The sequence below is a fragment of the Lagenorhynchus albirostris genome, chromosome 10 (genome assembly GCF_949774975.1).
Source record: "Lagenorhynchus albirostris chromosome 10, mLagAlb1.1, whole genome shotgun sequence".
NCBI classification, from domain to species: Eukaryota; Metazoa; Chordata; class Mammalia; order Artiodactyla; family Delphinidae; genus Lagenorhynchus; species Lagenorhynchus albirostris.
In genome coordinates, this window is record NC_083104.1 from 63,836,472 (window position 1) to 63,848,872 (window position 12,401).

Consider the following 12,401-nt stretch of genomic DNA (forward strand, 5'->3'; position numbering starts at 1 on the left):
TTGTGTCTGCCGAGGGTGCCAGAGTGGGGAGGGGCGGGGACAGACAGGGTCTGGTGTGCTGAGCTAAGGCCTGTAGGCTTGATCCTGTGGGTGATGAGAAAATGCAGGAAGGTTTCAAGCAGGGGAGCAGGACAGTGAACTCACTGGAGCTGTATCATCAGTTTCTTAAATTTTATTATTATTTTTTTGACCAACTGAACCTTTCTTTAAACAAACTCTAACTCAGAACCCAGATACATAAAAGCGCTTACAGTGGAATTGATTTTGCAGAGGCAGGTGACCAGGGGTCTAGAGCCCAGGGGTGGCTCCTCTGGGAACACAGCATGGATGTCGTGGTTCCGAGGAATACACAGAAGCAGTGTGTGTGGCAGGAGGCTGCCAGGGGCATCCCTACCAGGGTTTCTCAGTTGGATGACAGTTGTGTTCCCCTCCTCTGAGTCCTTCTGGTTGGTGGAGGGACAGAGGCTCAGAGCACTCCCGATCTGGGGGTGGAGGGAGAACCAGCGGCATGTGCTTTTGGCAAGATAGGCCTGACCTCCACTTCCTGGCTGTAAGACCTTGGCTGAGTTGTGGAACCGTCCATCTGAATCTTTTTTTTTTTAATTATTAGTTTTGGCTGCGTTGGGTCTTCATTGCTGCGCCTGGGCTTTCTCTACTTGCGGTGAGCTGGGGCTCCTCTTCGTTGTGGTGCGCAGGCTTCTCATTGCGGTGGCTTCTCTTGTTGCGGAGCACGGACTCTAGGTGCGTGGGCTTCAGTAGTTGTGGCATGGGGGCTCAGTAGTTGTGGCTCACGGGCTCCAGAGCTCAGGCTCAGTAGTTGTGGCAAACGGGCTTGGTTGCTCCGCGGCATGTGGGATCTTCCCGGACCAGGGCTTGAATCCGTGTCCCCTGCATTGGCAGGTGGATACTTAACCACTGCGCCACCAGGGAAGTCCCCATCCGTTTGAATCTTAGGAGAGGAAGGACATGGACCCCTGGATATGGCTGGGGCAAGGAAGGCACGTGTGCAGAGTGAAGCCACTGGAGGAGTGTTTCCAGCACATTTCTCTTCATCATCACTGTCTGGGGAAGGGGAAAGTCAATTGGGCTGAGGCTGGTGGCTTGATCAGAGCCTGGTGCCCAGCAGAAACTGACACATACTAGGCCCTTGATAAATGCTTATGCAACAAATGCATATATTTCCCTTCTGTCTGCAGGAAATGCAGTGGAGGCCTGACTTCTGGGAGCAAGTGAAGCTGTTCCAGTTGCTGGCCCCTCCCAGCTGGGCTCCAGGGATGGACAGCTGAGGCTCCAGTGCAGTGTAAGGCAGTGGAGAGAGTACTGGGCTGAAGTCAGGAGCTGGGGGTCAAGGGCTGGGCTTCTGGCTCCAGTTGCCATGAACCGGCTGTATGACCTAGAGGTCTGGTTCATCCTTCTCTGGGCTTTGCTCATCTCTTTTTGGCAGAGTGGCCTGGGTGAGGTTTTTCCAACTGCAATTTGCAACCCATTTGGTACATTTAAAAGAGCAATTTAGTGGTTCACAATCAGTATTAAAAAACAAACCAAAACACAAACAGAACAGAAAATATCAGAGTGCAATCACAGGTCATAAGGGTAAGTATTGTTTTGTGAAACTATTGTTTTGCTTATATATAGATGAAGGTGCCGACTGGTCTGATGTAAAACTTATTTGCTACTGTGGATCCTGGTGAAAAGAGTGTAAGACACTGAATTCAGCAATCCCGGAGGTGTCCTCCTCCCCAACATTCTAGGGGTCTTTGTGAAAAAGCCACAGGCCCAGGGGCTCTTCTCTCCCCCCCGCTGCGTGTCAGCAGCTGTCTCTCTGCTCTTCGCTGCCTCACCCGTCCCCGGGTCTTTCTCCTTCCTGCTTCAGTCCTCAGTCCCCTCCTCCCTTTCTCCCAGGGACAAGGCTCCCCCTTCCCAGGAAGTCAGGGTGGGGTGGGGTGTGGGGTCGGAAGGGAGTAAACGTGATCGAATGGCGGTGGCAGTGAGCACTGTATCCCAGAAGCAAAAATAAAGGACTAGGAAGCAAACACCCAAGCACCCGGGAACAGAATAGAAAGTAGGCGAGCTGGGGACGTGCGTTTGAAGGCAGGACTTCGTGAGCAAGAGCTCAGCGGCGACACCGCAGCGGGTCACTCACAGGGGGCCGGCACTAGCCTTGTGCTTGTTGGCGCTCGGGTGCGCAATTAACTAGCGAAGGTAGTTTTCACTCCTGCCCCCCTCCCCCCGTTAAAAGAAAAGAAAGAAGCAGCCGGGAGTTTTGGAGCCAACTCCTGGAGAGGGAACGACTGAACTGATTCGGAAGTTGGATCTCTTTGTACACAGGAATGCGGAGAGAAAAAAACAAAACCCACCCCATTGCTTCATTTCCCCCTCCAAGCCCGAGCACTTTCTGTTGTGCAATGAAAAGGCTTTTCACGTTGAGAAAAACGAATCCCGATTTGCGCTGCGAAGGAATGAGCGCGCCTCTCGGCGAGCTCCCAAGACGGCTCTCAGCTGGGCGCGGAGACGGCGCGGTGGCCGCAAGGCGACCGCGGCCTGGGCGCTCGGAGGCACCTCCTCCGCGCGCGACTCAAAGTAGCGCCCGCGGGGTCGTTGGACTCCCCCTTCCGCGGGCTGCTGCACGGCTCTCGGCGACCCGAGGGCCGAGGAGTAGATAGTTCGGGGAACCTCGAGGGCGGAGAGCCCCAACTACGGCTGGGCCTCCTGGGGATGGCGGTTCCGCGAGTCTGGCTGGTGACTCGCCGGAACTGAAAACCTGTCCCGGGAGCCCGCTGGGGCCCCGGGACCCCTCGGAATCGCTGGGGGCAGGAGGCCGGCTCGGCGTCCGGGAGACCGGGCCGGGACGCGCTAGGGGCGCGGGAGGAGGGCCGGCACACGTGGGTGCCGGCGGGCGGGCCGTGGCCGGGTGCGGGGTGGGGGCGGGGTGTGGCTTCTCCGCCTCCCGGGCGAGATTTACATGTGTGTGTGGCGGCCCCAGACTTCCTGCTCTGCTACGCTGCAGGTACGCGCGGGCCGGGCCGGGCGGGCGGCGGGTGAGCCGAGACGCGGGCACCTCCTCACCCGGACGCCACCGCCGGCTCCCGGGCCGCGCCGCGCAGCCTTCCGCCCCGGGGGCTGCTAGCCCGCCCCGGCCGCGCCAAGCGCCAGGCTCCGAGGTGGGGGCGCGCCCCTCTCGGCCTCCCCGGTCATCTCCGCCCTCAGCACCTAGCCTGGCCGCGCGCCCCTGGGCGCCCCCACCGCCCGGGCTCCCCGGAGGGCCGCAGCCATGAGCGAGATGTCCAGCTTCCTCCACATCGGGGACATCGTCTCCCTGTACGCCGAGGGCTCAGTCAATGGCTTCATCAGCACTCTGGGGTGAGTGAGCCGAGTTCGGGGCGGGGGGGCGCGGTGGGCCCTGGTGCTAGTTGCGTGCGTCCTGCTGCCTCCCGCCGACAGAGGACCTGGACGTCCCCAGCTTTAAGGAGAGGGGGAACGGCTCGCCTCCTTCTTTCAGAGAAAGGAAGTGAAATGTTTGCCCAGGTAAAGTCGGGCGCCCAGCCGGAGTTGTCAGGAGGCGCCCCGCTTCGCGAAGCCTCCACCCTGGCGCTCTCGCCCTTCTTCAGAAGGGGTGGGGAGGCCGAGACTTCCTCTGCAGGTGGTCCCTGTAAGGGGGCAGGTGGGTGGCTGGGGCGTTAGTTAGGGAAAGGCATCCGGGCCTGGACGTGACCGGCTCTGGGGTGGGGCGGAGCCGTGGCGGGGTGGGCAGGCTCAGCCCGGAGTCCTCTAGTAACAGACCTGTCGCACCTTTGAAGGGTCGCACCTTTTCCTCCTAGCTCTCTTCTGCCCTGCGCCCCCCTCCCCCGCCCCCATCACTAGGAGTGTCTTCGCAGCCCTCCCCTTCCAGGCGTCCCAGGTTCCTGCCGGCTGCCCCCTTCTCCCCGCCTCTCCCTGTCAATTTCCTGAGTAGCTCATCTGGCTACTCTCTGGAGCACTTTACCAACATTAATTAATTCTGGCTGCCACCAAGGAATCAATTCAAGTCCCTGGAGAGAGCCAGGCCTGAAGCTGGCATAGGACAGGGCAAGAATTAGAGCAAATGGGTTTCATCTTCAGAGAGCAGTTGAGTGAGTCGGTGGGGATGGGACGTAAGAGTGATTTCTCCACCTCTCCAGCCTCAGGGCAGGGCCTGTTACCTTTGTCACATTTTCAGTCTGGGGACTTGTGTTAAATGGTCTCATCTTCCCCAGCACACCCAGCCGTTTTATTTTAGGGTAAACCCACCCTCTTCTGCCGACCCTACCCTCATCTGGATGCCAACCAGCTGCAAGGTGTCCTCTCCCTGGGGACTTTCGGAGGACAGCCTTGGCACTCTAAACCCAGGGCTGGCTCGCCCTTAGCTGGGGAGGTGGGAGTCACCTGGCTCCCTTGGTGTCTTGTTGGGAGTTTAGCTTTAGTCCTGTGGGAAAGATCGGGAGGGTTGGAGGTCTGGCTTAGCCAACAGGGAATGGATGCTGACTTGGAATTCCAGAATACCTGCGCTCCTTATCTCAGCACCCTCCAGGCCTTCTCATTCCCCTCCCCATTCACATGTGGACTCCCCAGCCCTGCATTCCCTCCCAGCTACATCTCACTCGTCTTGCTCAGTTTACCAGAGGATGGGGTAAGCTGCATTCCTGGCACATAGTAAACACGTCTGATAGCGCTGAGGGAAGGAGCAGAGACTGTGGGGACGTGGGGGATGCAGGGGCAGACGGTGTCCCCCTGCCTGGTGTCTGAACAGTGCTGGGGACTTTTGGGAAATGACCATCTTCTCTGTTGCTCTGAGTGCCAGGCTCAGGGCTGAGCACACTGTGGGGGCTTTTTTTTTTTTTTTTTTTTTTTTTTTGCGGTACGCGGGCCTCTCACTGTTGTGGCCTCTCCCGTTGCGGAGCACACGCGCAGGCTCCGCGGCCATGGCTCACGGGCCCAGCCGCTCCGCGGCATGTGGGATCTTCCTAGACTGGGGCACGAACCCGTTTCCCCTGCATCGGCAGGCGGACTCTCAACCACTGCGCCACCAGGGAAGCCCTGTGGGGGCTTTTTTAGCACCTGTGAGGATCTAACAGAACCAAGGCCGTCCACACAGGCCTCATCCCCTCACTAGGGATTCCCTCTATTGCTTCCTAGCACAGCTCCCTGCCGCCCTGGCCCTTCCTGCCCCAGGAAGCTGCTTCCTCCAGTCCAGTTTGATTCTCAGGCAGGGCCTGGTGACCAGCCCAGAGCCATTCTACTCCAGGGGCGGGTTCCCAGTGCAAACATCTCCAGGAGCTCCCAACTTCTGCCGATACACGCACGCCCACCCTCCCGGCACTCCCACCCTCCCAGCCTGGCCCTCTAGCACTGGCGTGTGCTGGCCCCAACTTAACTTTCTATTTTTTTTTTTTCCACCACCCCCTTCACGACCCTGACACTCCAGGTGCACCACCTGGATTGGGATTCCTGGAACCTTCCCCACGCCTTTGCGGTCTGGTGTGCTCTTGTGGTCTTGTCTCCGTCTCTTTACCTTTGTTCCAGTTGCCCCTGCCCTTCAGCCAGTCTCCACCTGAGTAAATCTGACCCACCCTCTCAGACCTGGTACAAAGCGGCCCTACTTTGTGAGATCCAACCCCCCTCCCCCACCCCGGCAGAATTAACCCCTTTTCCCCCCGTGCTTCGCACTGCTTTATACACATTCCTCTCCGGTGTTAACTGTGTTGTTTTACAATTAGTTGAAGGTTTCTCTGTAGAGCCCTCTAACACTGGGCACTTTGCCAGGATTGACTGATTAATCACCCCATTCCTCCACTCAGGCGCTGTGCTGGGCACCTTCTCAGAACTTCACTCAGTGAAGGAATGGTTTCTAAACACCCTAAGGCATCGCTACTCAAAGTGTAGTCCTTGGTCCAGCAGCATCAGCAGCTCTGAGAAGCTTGTTAGAAAATACAGAATCTCACACCCCTGCCTGTCCTGCTGAATCAGAATCTGCATTTTGAGCCCCAGGGGATTTGGAGCCTTAAAGAGAAGCATTGCTCTATGTGATTCTCTCTCTGCTCCAGCCTCACCGGAATCTTTCTGCCTCCATCCTCAGCTCTGGTCCCCTTTGCCTTCATCCTGGCTGTTGGTGCCCATGTCTGCGAACCCTGGAGGCTGATTTGACTGAGTTCCCAGGCGATCGCAATGCTCGGTGCCCAAGAGGTGCCCAGTAAGGGCTGGAGAAAATGAATTTGATGAGGACAGGGGCAGCCTTGGTGGACAGTGGGACTGGCTCAGCTGGGGGAGTGGAAAGGGGGGGGCATTGTTGGAGGAGGGAGTCTGGGGCAGCTTCAGATTCCAGCCAGGCTCTGCAGAGCCAAGTGGAGGAGGCCAATTAGAGCTGCCTGCGTAATTACAGCTCCCAGTGGAGATTGTACATTAACTCTGGGTTGGGAGGATGGGAGGGGTCTGGGGAGTGGATCCTGGAGCAGGTTGAGACCTCAGCCGGGAAGGAAAAGCAGGCCCACGCCTGTTCTTGGGAGGAGAGCATGGCCGGGGACACTGCCTCATCCCTCACTGCAGGTGGGAGGCAGCAGAGGCCAGGGCTGCCGCGGCGGGTTAGGGCCACTTCAGGTGAAGGATTTACTATGGCTCCCGGCCAGTGACTGTGGGAAACCGGCCCAGCGTGCAGGGTAGGCCCCTCAGGATCTCATGTCCAGTTCCTAGAAGGTCTCTTTTGAATGCCCAGAGGGGTGGCCCCCAGACCACTGGGATAAGCTGGGGAGTGCAGGTGAACTGGGTCTTGCAGTCGAGCTCCCAAGATTTGTCAGATGGCCTCCGCCTGCACATGGCTGGGCCTTGGAGCACCGTTTGGGGGCTCTCAGGGCCTCTGGACCTGTGTCACCCAGGGCTGGGTGATCTCAGGGAGTAGGGTCAGAAGTGACCTTGGGATTCCGTGTCTACCTTCCAGCCTGATCTGCTTCCCCAGGAGGGTGGTAATTGGAGGTCAGGACCCAGAAAACGTGGAGGTAAATGTGGAGGAAGTCCCAGGTCCCCAGGGTCAGGACCTGCTTTGTCACTAACTGCGTGGGTGATTTTGGCAAGGTCCTCCCTCTCAGAGTCTGTTTCTGTCAGCCTGGTTGTCCTCTAAGGTGCTCTGTTTGCACCCGAGAATCTCCCTGTGGGTCTTTAAAAAAAAAATTCCAGCTCCCATGTCCCATGTCAGACCAACTGTAGTAACATTTCTAGGGGTGGGCATCTGAGGTTTGGGTTTTTAAAGCTCCGCAGTGCTTCTAATGTGTACCTGGGGTGGGGGTGGGCGTCCCTTCTCAGGGCCCTCTCAGGCTGACAGGCTGTGAGGAAGCCTAGCTATTGGGTCTGCCTGCCCCTTGGTCCAGAGAGCCCATCTCTTAGCCTTCATCAGACTTCATTAAGTCATTCAACAAACATCTAATGAGCACCTACTATGTGCCAGGCACTGTTCTAGTCACTGGGGAATCAGTGGTAACCAAGACAGAGTCCAGCCTGTTCTAGTCTGTACAGCGGAGAGCTGGAAGAGATGGTCTTTAAGGGCCCTTTGTGCCTTAAGTCCCTGAGACTCATGTGATTTCAGGAGGGGGCACTGCTCCTCCCGTGCAGACGACATTCCACTGGCAGATTTCAGACCTGCCCTTGGCTTTCACTTAATTGTGATTTCACTGGAATGAGATGTTGGACTTAGCCCTGTCCTGTGCCCCAAGGCAGGGTCTCAGCCTCCACTAGGTCAATCCATGCAACTCATGTTTTTTTAGGAAAATGTATATATTTTTCTTTCTTTCTTTTTTAAATGAAAAAAATTTTTTTCACCGTGCCCTGTGGCTTTTGGGATCTTAGTTCCCTGACCAGGGATTGAACCCAGGCCCCGGTATTGAAAGCTCCGAGTCCTAAGCACTGGACCACCAGGAAATTCCAATACATATTTTTTTCCTGATTAAAAAATAATATATGCTCCATGGAGGAAACTTGAAAAACTAAAATAAAAAATGATCTGTAATACCACTGTGATTATATTGACAGCCTCTATATGGGCTTTCTAGCCTTTTATGCACACAAATAAAGATTTACAAAACAGTATCACTTTGCACATCTGGCTTTGTATCCTGTCTTTCTGGGGGGGATACATTAACCTGTATTCTCCCATGCGTGCCAGCCTACGACTGTTGTGGCCACAGAGCATCCCCTGGTATGATGTACCTTCATTTATTTAAGCAACTCTAGTATTGGGCATTCAGCTGGTCTCTAAATTTTTTGCTGTTCCAAACAATCTGCCCTGAACATCCTAGTCCATACATGCCCGAACACTTGTCCAGTTATCCTCTCAGGATAGATTCCCAGAAGTGGAATTCTGAGATCAAAGGGAAGGCACATCTTTATTTATTTATTTTTTCCTGCCGCGCCGCGTGGCTGCGTGGCTTTTGGGATCGTTCCCTGACCACGGATTGAATCTGGGCCCTCAGCAGTGAGAGCTCAGAGTCCTTACCCCTGGACCACAAGGGAATTCCCAAGGCACATCTTTTACCTTGCTGGCTCTCTCTAACTGCACATTTCTCTGGTGGCGGAGGAGGTGGAAACGGGGACCCTGTGCCCCGGGGGGTCTAGCCCACTTCACAGCACGAGTTTGAGAGTGTTGTGCTAGGGGTGTGGGGAGTAATACCAGCCTCTGCCCTCGAGGTTGGGCCAGGTTGGGTGTGGTGGCTGCAGTGGGGAGGGGGTGAAGTAGAGAGAGGGGTGGTGTGTGGGTTGCCTGAGGACAGGATCAGCCCCAAGGTCCCACCGAGGGACTCCAGGGACCCAGGCTGCATGCAGCTCCTGGGCCTTAAAGAATCCTGCCGTAGCCACTTGCTCACACTCTGTCCTGCCCGACGCTCCTGACCCCGTGTCCCCTCCCCTCCCCTTCCTGACTTGGCCCAGTGGGGCTGTGGGGTGGAGGCTTGGGTTGGGGGTGGGGTGCTGTGCTGGATTTTAGGGGGGGGTCACAGGAGCTTTCTGCTGCCAGTTTAGGGGCAGGTGTCTGGGTTTGAGTTACCCTTGAGCACACGTCTCCTGCAGTCTACCCCGAGGCCTGCTCGCCACACTTCACCCCATGTGGAGCTGGGGGGCTCCTGCCTGGAAGTGGGGGCTGTGAGGGAGGTGGGAAGGAGGCCTGGGAGAGGGGGAGGAGAGCAGACCCCAAACCTCCAGTAAGTTCATCACAGGCCTCTAAATGTCAGCTCTGAGCTCCCCCAAGTGCATCACGCGGGTCATGCCCAGTAGTGGCAATGGTTCCCAGCGGTTGTGCCTGTAGCCAGCCTGCTCCAGGGAGGACCCCTGGCTCAGTGGGGCTAAGCGATTTGCTGGGGTGGGGGTGGGGGTGGGGGACGTAAGCCAGCAGGAGCCCTGCGCGCCACGCCACCGGAGAGGAGGCTGCAGGACTCTTCACACCAGGGCGGAGATGAGACTGGGCGCTGACAGCACAGTGCGCCTGGGGTGTGGGCTGGGGGGCGGGGAGGACACACTGCAGAGGGCTTCCCACCTGAGGAGACAGACAGTAGGGACTCCTTGCAGGGGATTGAGTGGGGGAGTAAAATGATCACTGTGGTGTGTAAAGGTACATATTTGTTTCGCTGGCAAGTGGGCAGAGCCAGGAGAGACAGTGAACATAAATCTTAGCCCAGGGGCAGCTGCCGGTGTTTGAGGCAGACACCTGTGCATATCTGGTTCACAGATCCCTCTCCCATCACTCAGCCAGCCAGCCAGCCGTCACCCGCTTCTACCAGCCTGCAGGAGAGCCGGCTCTCCAGGGTCCGAGTCTAGAAATGGGTGATGGGGGTGATAGAGGTCATGCGAGGGAGAATTAAGTCTGTGTCTCAGAGATGCTGCAGCTGATGATAGACGGACTTCACCGAGTGTTTACAGCTCTGGCCTGTGCTGTCCCTTTGACCCCTTACCACCAACCGGAGGCATATATATAATTTATAAAAGTAGAGAGAGGGACTTCCCTGGTGGTCCAGTGGTTAAGACTCCATGTTCCCAATGCAGGGGGCACAGATTTGATCCTTGGTCAGGGAACTAAGATCCCGCGTGCCACGTGGTACGGCCAAAAAAAAAAAAAAAAATAGAACCATTTAGAACACCCACATATCCACCACCTAGACTTAATCGTTGTTTACATTTTGCCATATTTGCTGTTTCTTCTTTGCTGAAGTATTTTATGGTAGATTACATGCATTGCATTTTTTTCACCTCTACATCCTTCATTTTACAGGAAATAGGCTATGTTCCTGTGTAACCACAGTGCTGTTATCATACCAATTAGTAATTTCCTAATAGCATCCGATGCTCAATCCATAGTCCAATAATACACTCAATTGTTCTCAGTCTAGCCTTGACCACTGGTTTCTTTAAATTAGGATCTACTCAAGGTCCACGTGTTAATTTGATTCTTATGTCTCTTACGTCGCCTTTAATCTAAAGCAACGCCCGGCCCCCACCTCTTTCTACCTCCCCCGATAAGCGGGAGGCTGTAGACTTGTCTCACTTTCTGGAGTCATCAGGGCTGCTTTGCTGCTCTGTTTCCCAGAGAGCCAAGCAGGGATGTGGAGGAGGGCGGCCTGGGCTTCAGGGCTGCCCTGCTAAGGCTCCTCCAGCCTCAGTTACTATGTCAGGTTTGCGGGGCTGAGAGCCCAGTCCCCGCATGGAGAGCAGGAGAGAGGCCTGGGCAGGGCAAGGCCGACCTGTGAGGGAAGGGTGGGCTAGGTGGCCCAGGGTTGCCCCTCTTCTCGGCCTTTTCTCAGTTCTCTCTTGTGTCTCCTGCTCCCCATCCCTCTTCTCCTTGGCCTAACAGAGACCCCAGGACTCGCCAGAGCCCACCCAGTCCTGAGAGCCAGCAACCCAGGCCTGCGGCAGAGGCAGAGCCCTGAAGGCTTGTGCCCCGGCCAGGGGCCCTTATTTCTGTCGGGCCAAGTTTAGTCACTTTTGCTGCCTCTCTTCCTCACTGGAGAGGCTCTTGGGGGTTCCCTGAGTGTGTGGCTTACTGTCCTTCCTAGACTTAAGCTCTCTGAAGGGATGAGCCATGCTTGTTTTAAATTCCATATACTGGTCCCTTCGGTGGCTCAAGGTGGATCCTTGGTAAAGACCTGTAGAGGTCAAGTAAATGGGTGTTTTTGCAGGGATGCAGAAGTGAAGTTCTTTTCTCCGACGGGCCAGTGATCCCAGCCAGTGAACCTGGGCTCCTCTCCCAATATTTCTCCCCACCCCTACCTAGTGGATGTGACTTTGGTTTTTTGGGGAGGGGGAATCCAAGGCCCCCATCCTCCACCAGCCAATCCCAGTGTTCTGACAGTGCCTGCTTTGGGCGTGGCCTTCTGTGGGTCTAGCCTAGATCTGTGGGGTGGTGGCCAGTGCCCTGGGCTGGGAGTCAGGGGATCTGGGGTTTGGAACTGGCTCTTCTTTAATTGTCGTGTGACCTGAGCTCGTCAGTTTCCCCCTCCACCCTCTTTTCCAGGCTAGATCAGGGAGGGGCAGTCTGGGGACCCTTTGGGATTTCCCTAGTCTGGTGTCCTCCTCCCTTAGCTGCTCCTCTGATAGTCACTTGCCCCACTTCTAGCTCCCTTCTTCCTCCTATTTATCTAATCTTTCCGGACAGCACTGACCTGCCCCACTGCCTTTTCCATGGCTCCCACCTGGATCTCAAAGTCCACCCTGGTCAGAATGGGGCCAGCCAGGCCCCTGGATGCATGTGCCTTTCCCTCTTCCTTCAGACCAAGGTCTTGGGGTGCAGACCCCGGGGGCATTTCAGGGACAGCGCCCTTCTCCACATCCTTCTAGAGCAGAGATGTCCACCAACTCCTGCTCAGAGGGTCCAGGGCAGGCCTGCCCACAGGCTTCCTGCCCGACCCCCCCTACACCTACTACCCCCTCCCCTTGCCCACTCTACTGATGCCCTGTTGGGCCCTGCACAGTGCAGGCTCAAACTCATCTTGTGTCACCCAGTGGATAGAAGGCTTACAGCAGACTGTCCTCAGGGCTCCTGAGTGTCCACTGGGCTGGGGGGGTGGGGGGTGGGGGGTGGATTGCACAGGTGAAGGTCGTGGCTCCTGTCCTCACAGCACACAGCATGGTGGACGTGAGCTTCCAGAGGGTGGGGACCACACCCAGCACATAATCCCTTTGCAGTAAGATTTTGTTGAACCGATGGAGACCTAGATTGTACAGGTACCATCAACTGACCAGCTGTGTGGCCCAGTGGCCCCTTTAACTCAGTGAGCGCCACACTGGACTGTGGTAAGAATGGAACGAGGTATCGGGTGTAATTTATAAACTAAAGTGTTCTGCACATCGGAGCGTCGGATTTTCTAAGATGATCTTGGCTGGGGTGCCTTTAGTTAAGGGGCGATGCCTCATGTGGT

At 56.3% G+C, this 12,401-nt stretch overlaps 1 protein-coding gene across 3 annotated transcripts in view; it reads left to right on the forward strand.

Annotated features, from left to right (window-relative positions):
• Positions 1-2,978: 2,978 nt before the first annotated feature.
• The window catches only part of ITPR3 (inositol 1,4,5-trisphosphate receptor type 3), a 70,153-nt gene continuing 60,730 nt past the window's right edge, over positions 2,979-12,401 (forward strand). For 2 of the 3 annotated variants that reach the window (XM_060162603.1, XM_060162604.1), the window contains exon 1: positions 3,004-3,360. In XM_060162603.1, the coding sequence (XP_060018586.1) occupies positions 3,272-3,360 (89 nt within the window). In that variant the 5' untranslated portion in view covers positions 3,004-3,271. Of the gene's footprint in view, positions 3,361-12,401 lie in introns of all 3 variants that reach the window. The other variant, XR_009542920.1, reaches the window with a different exon arrangement.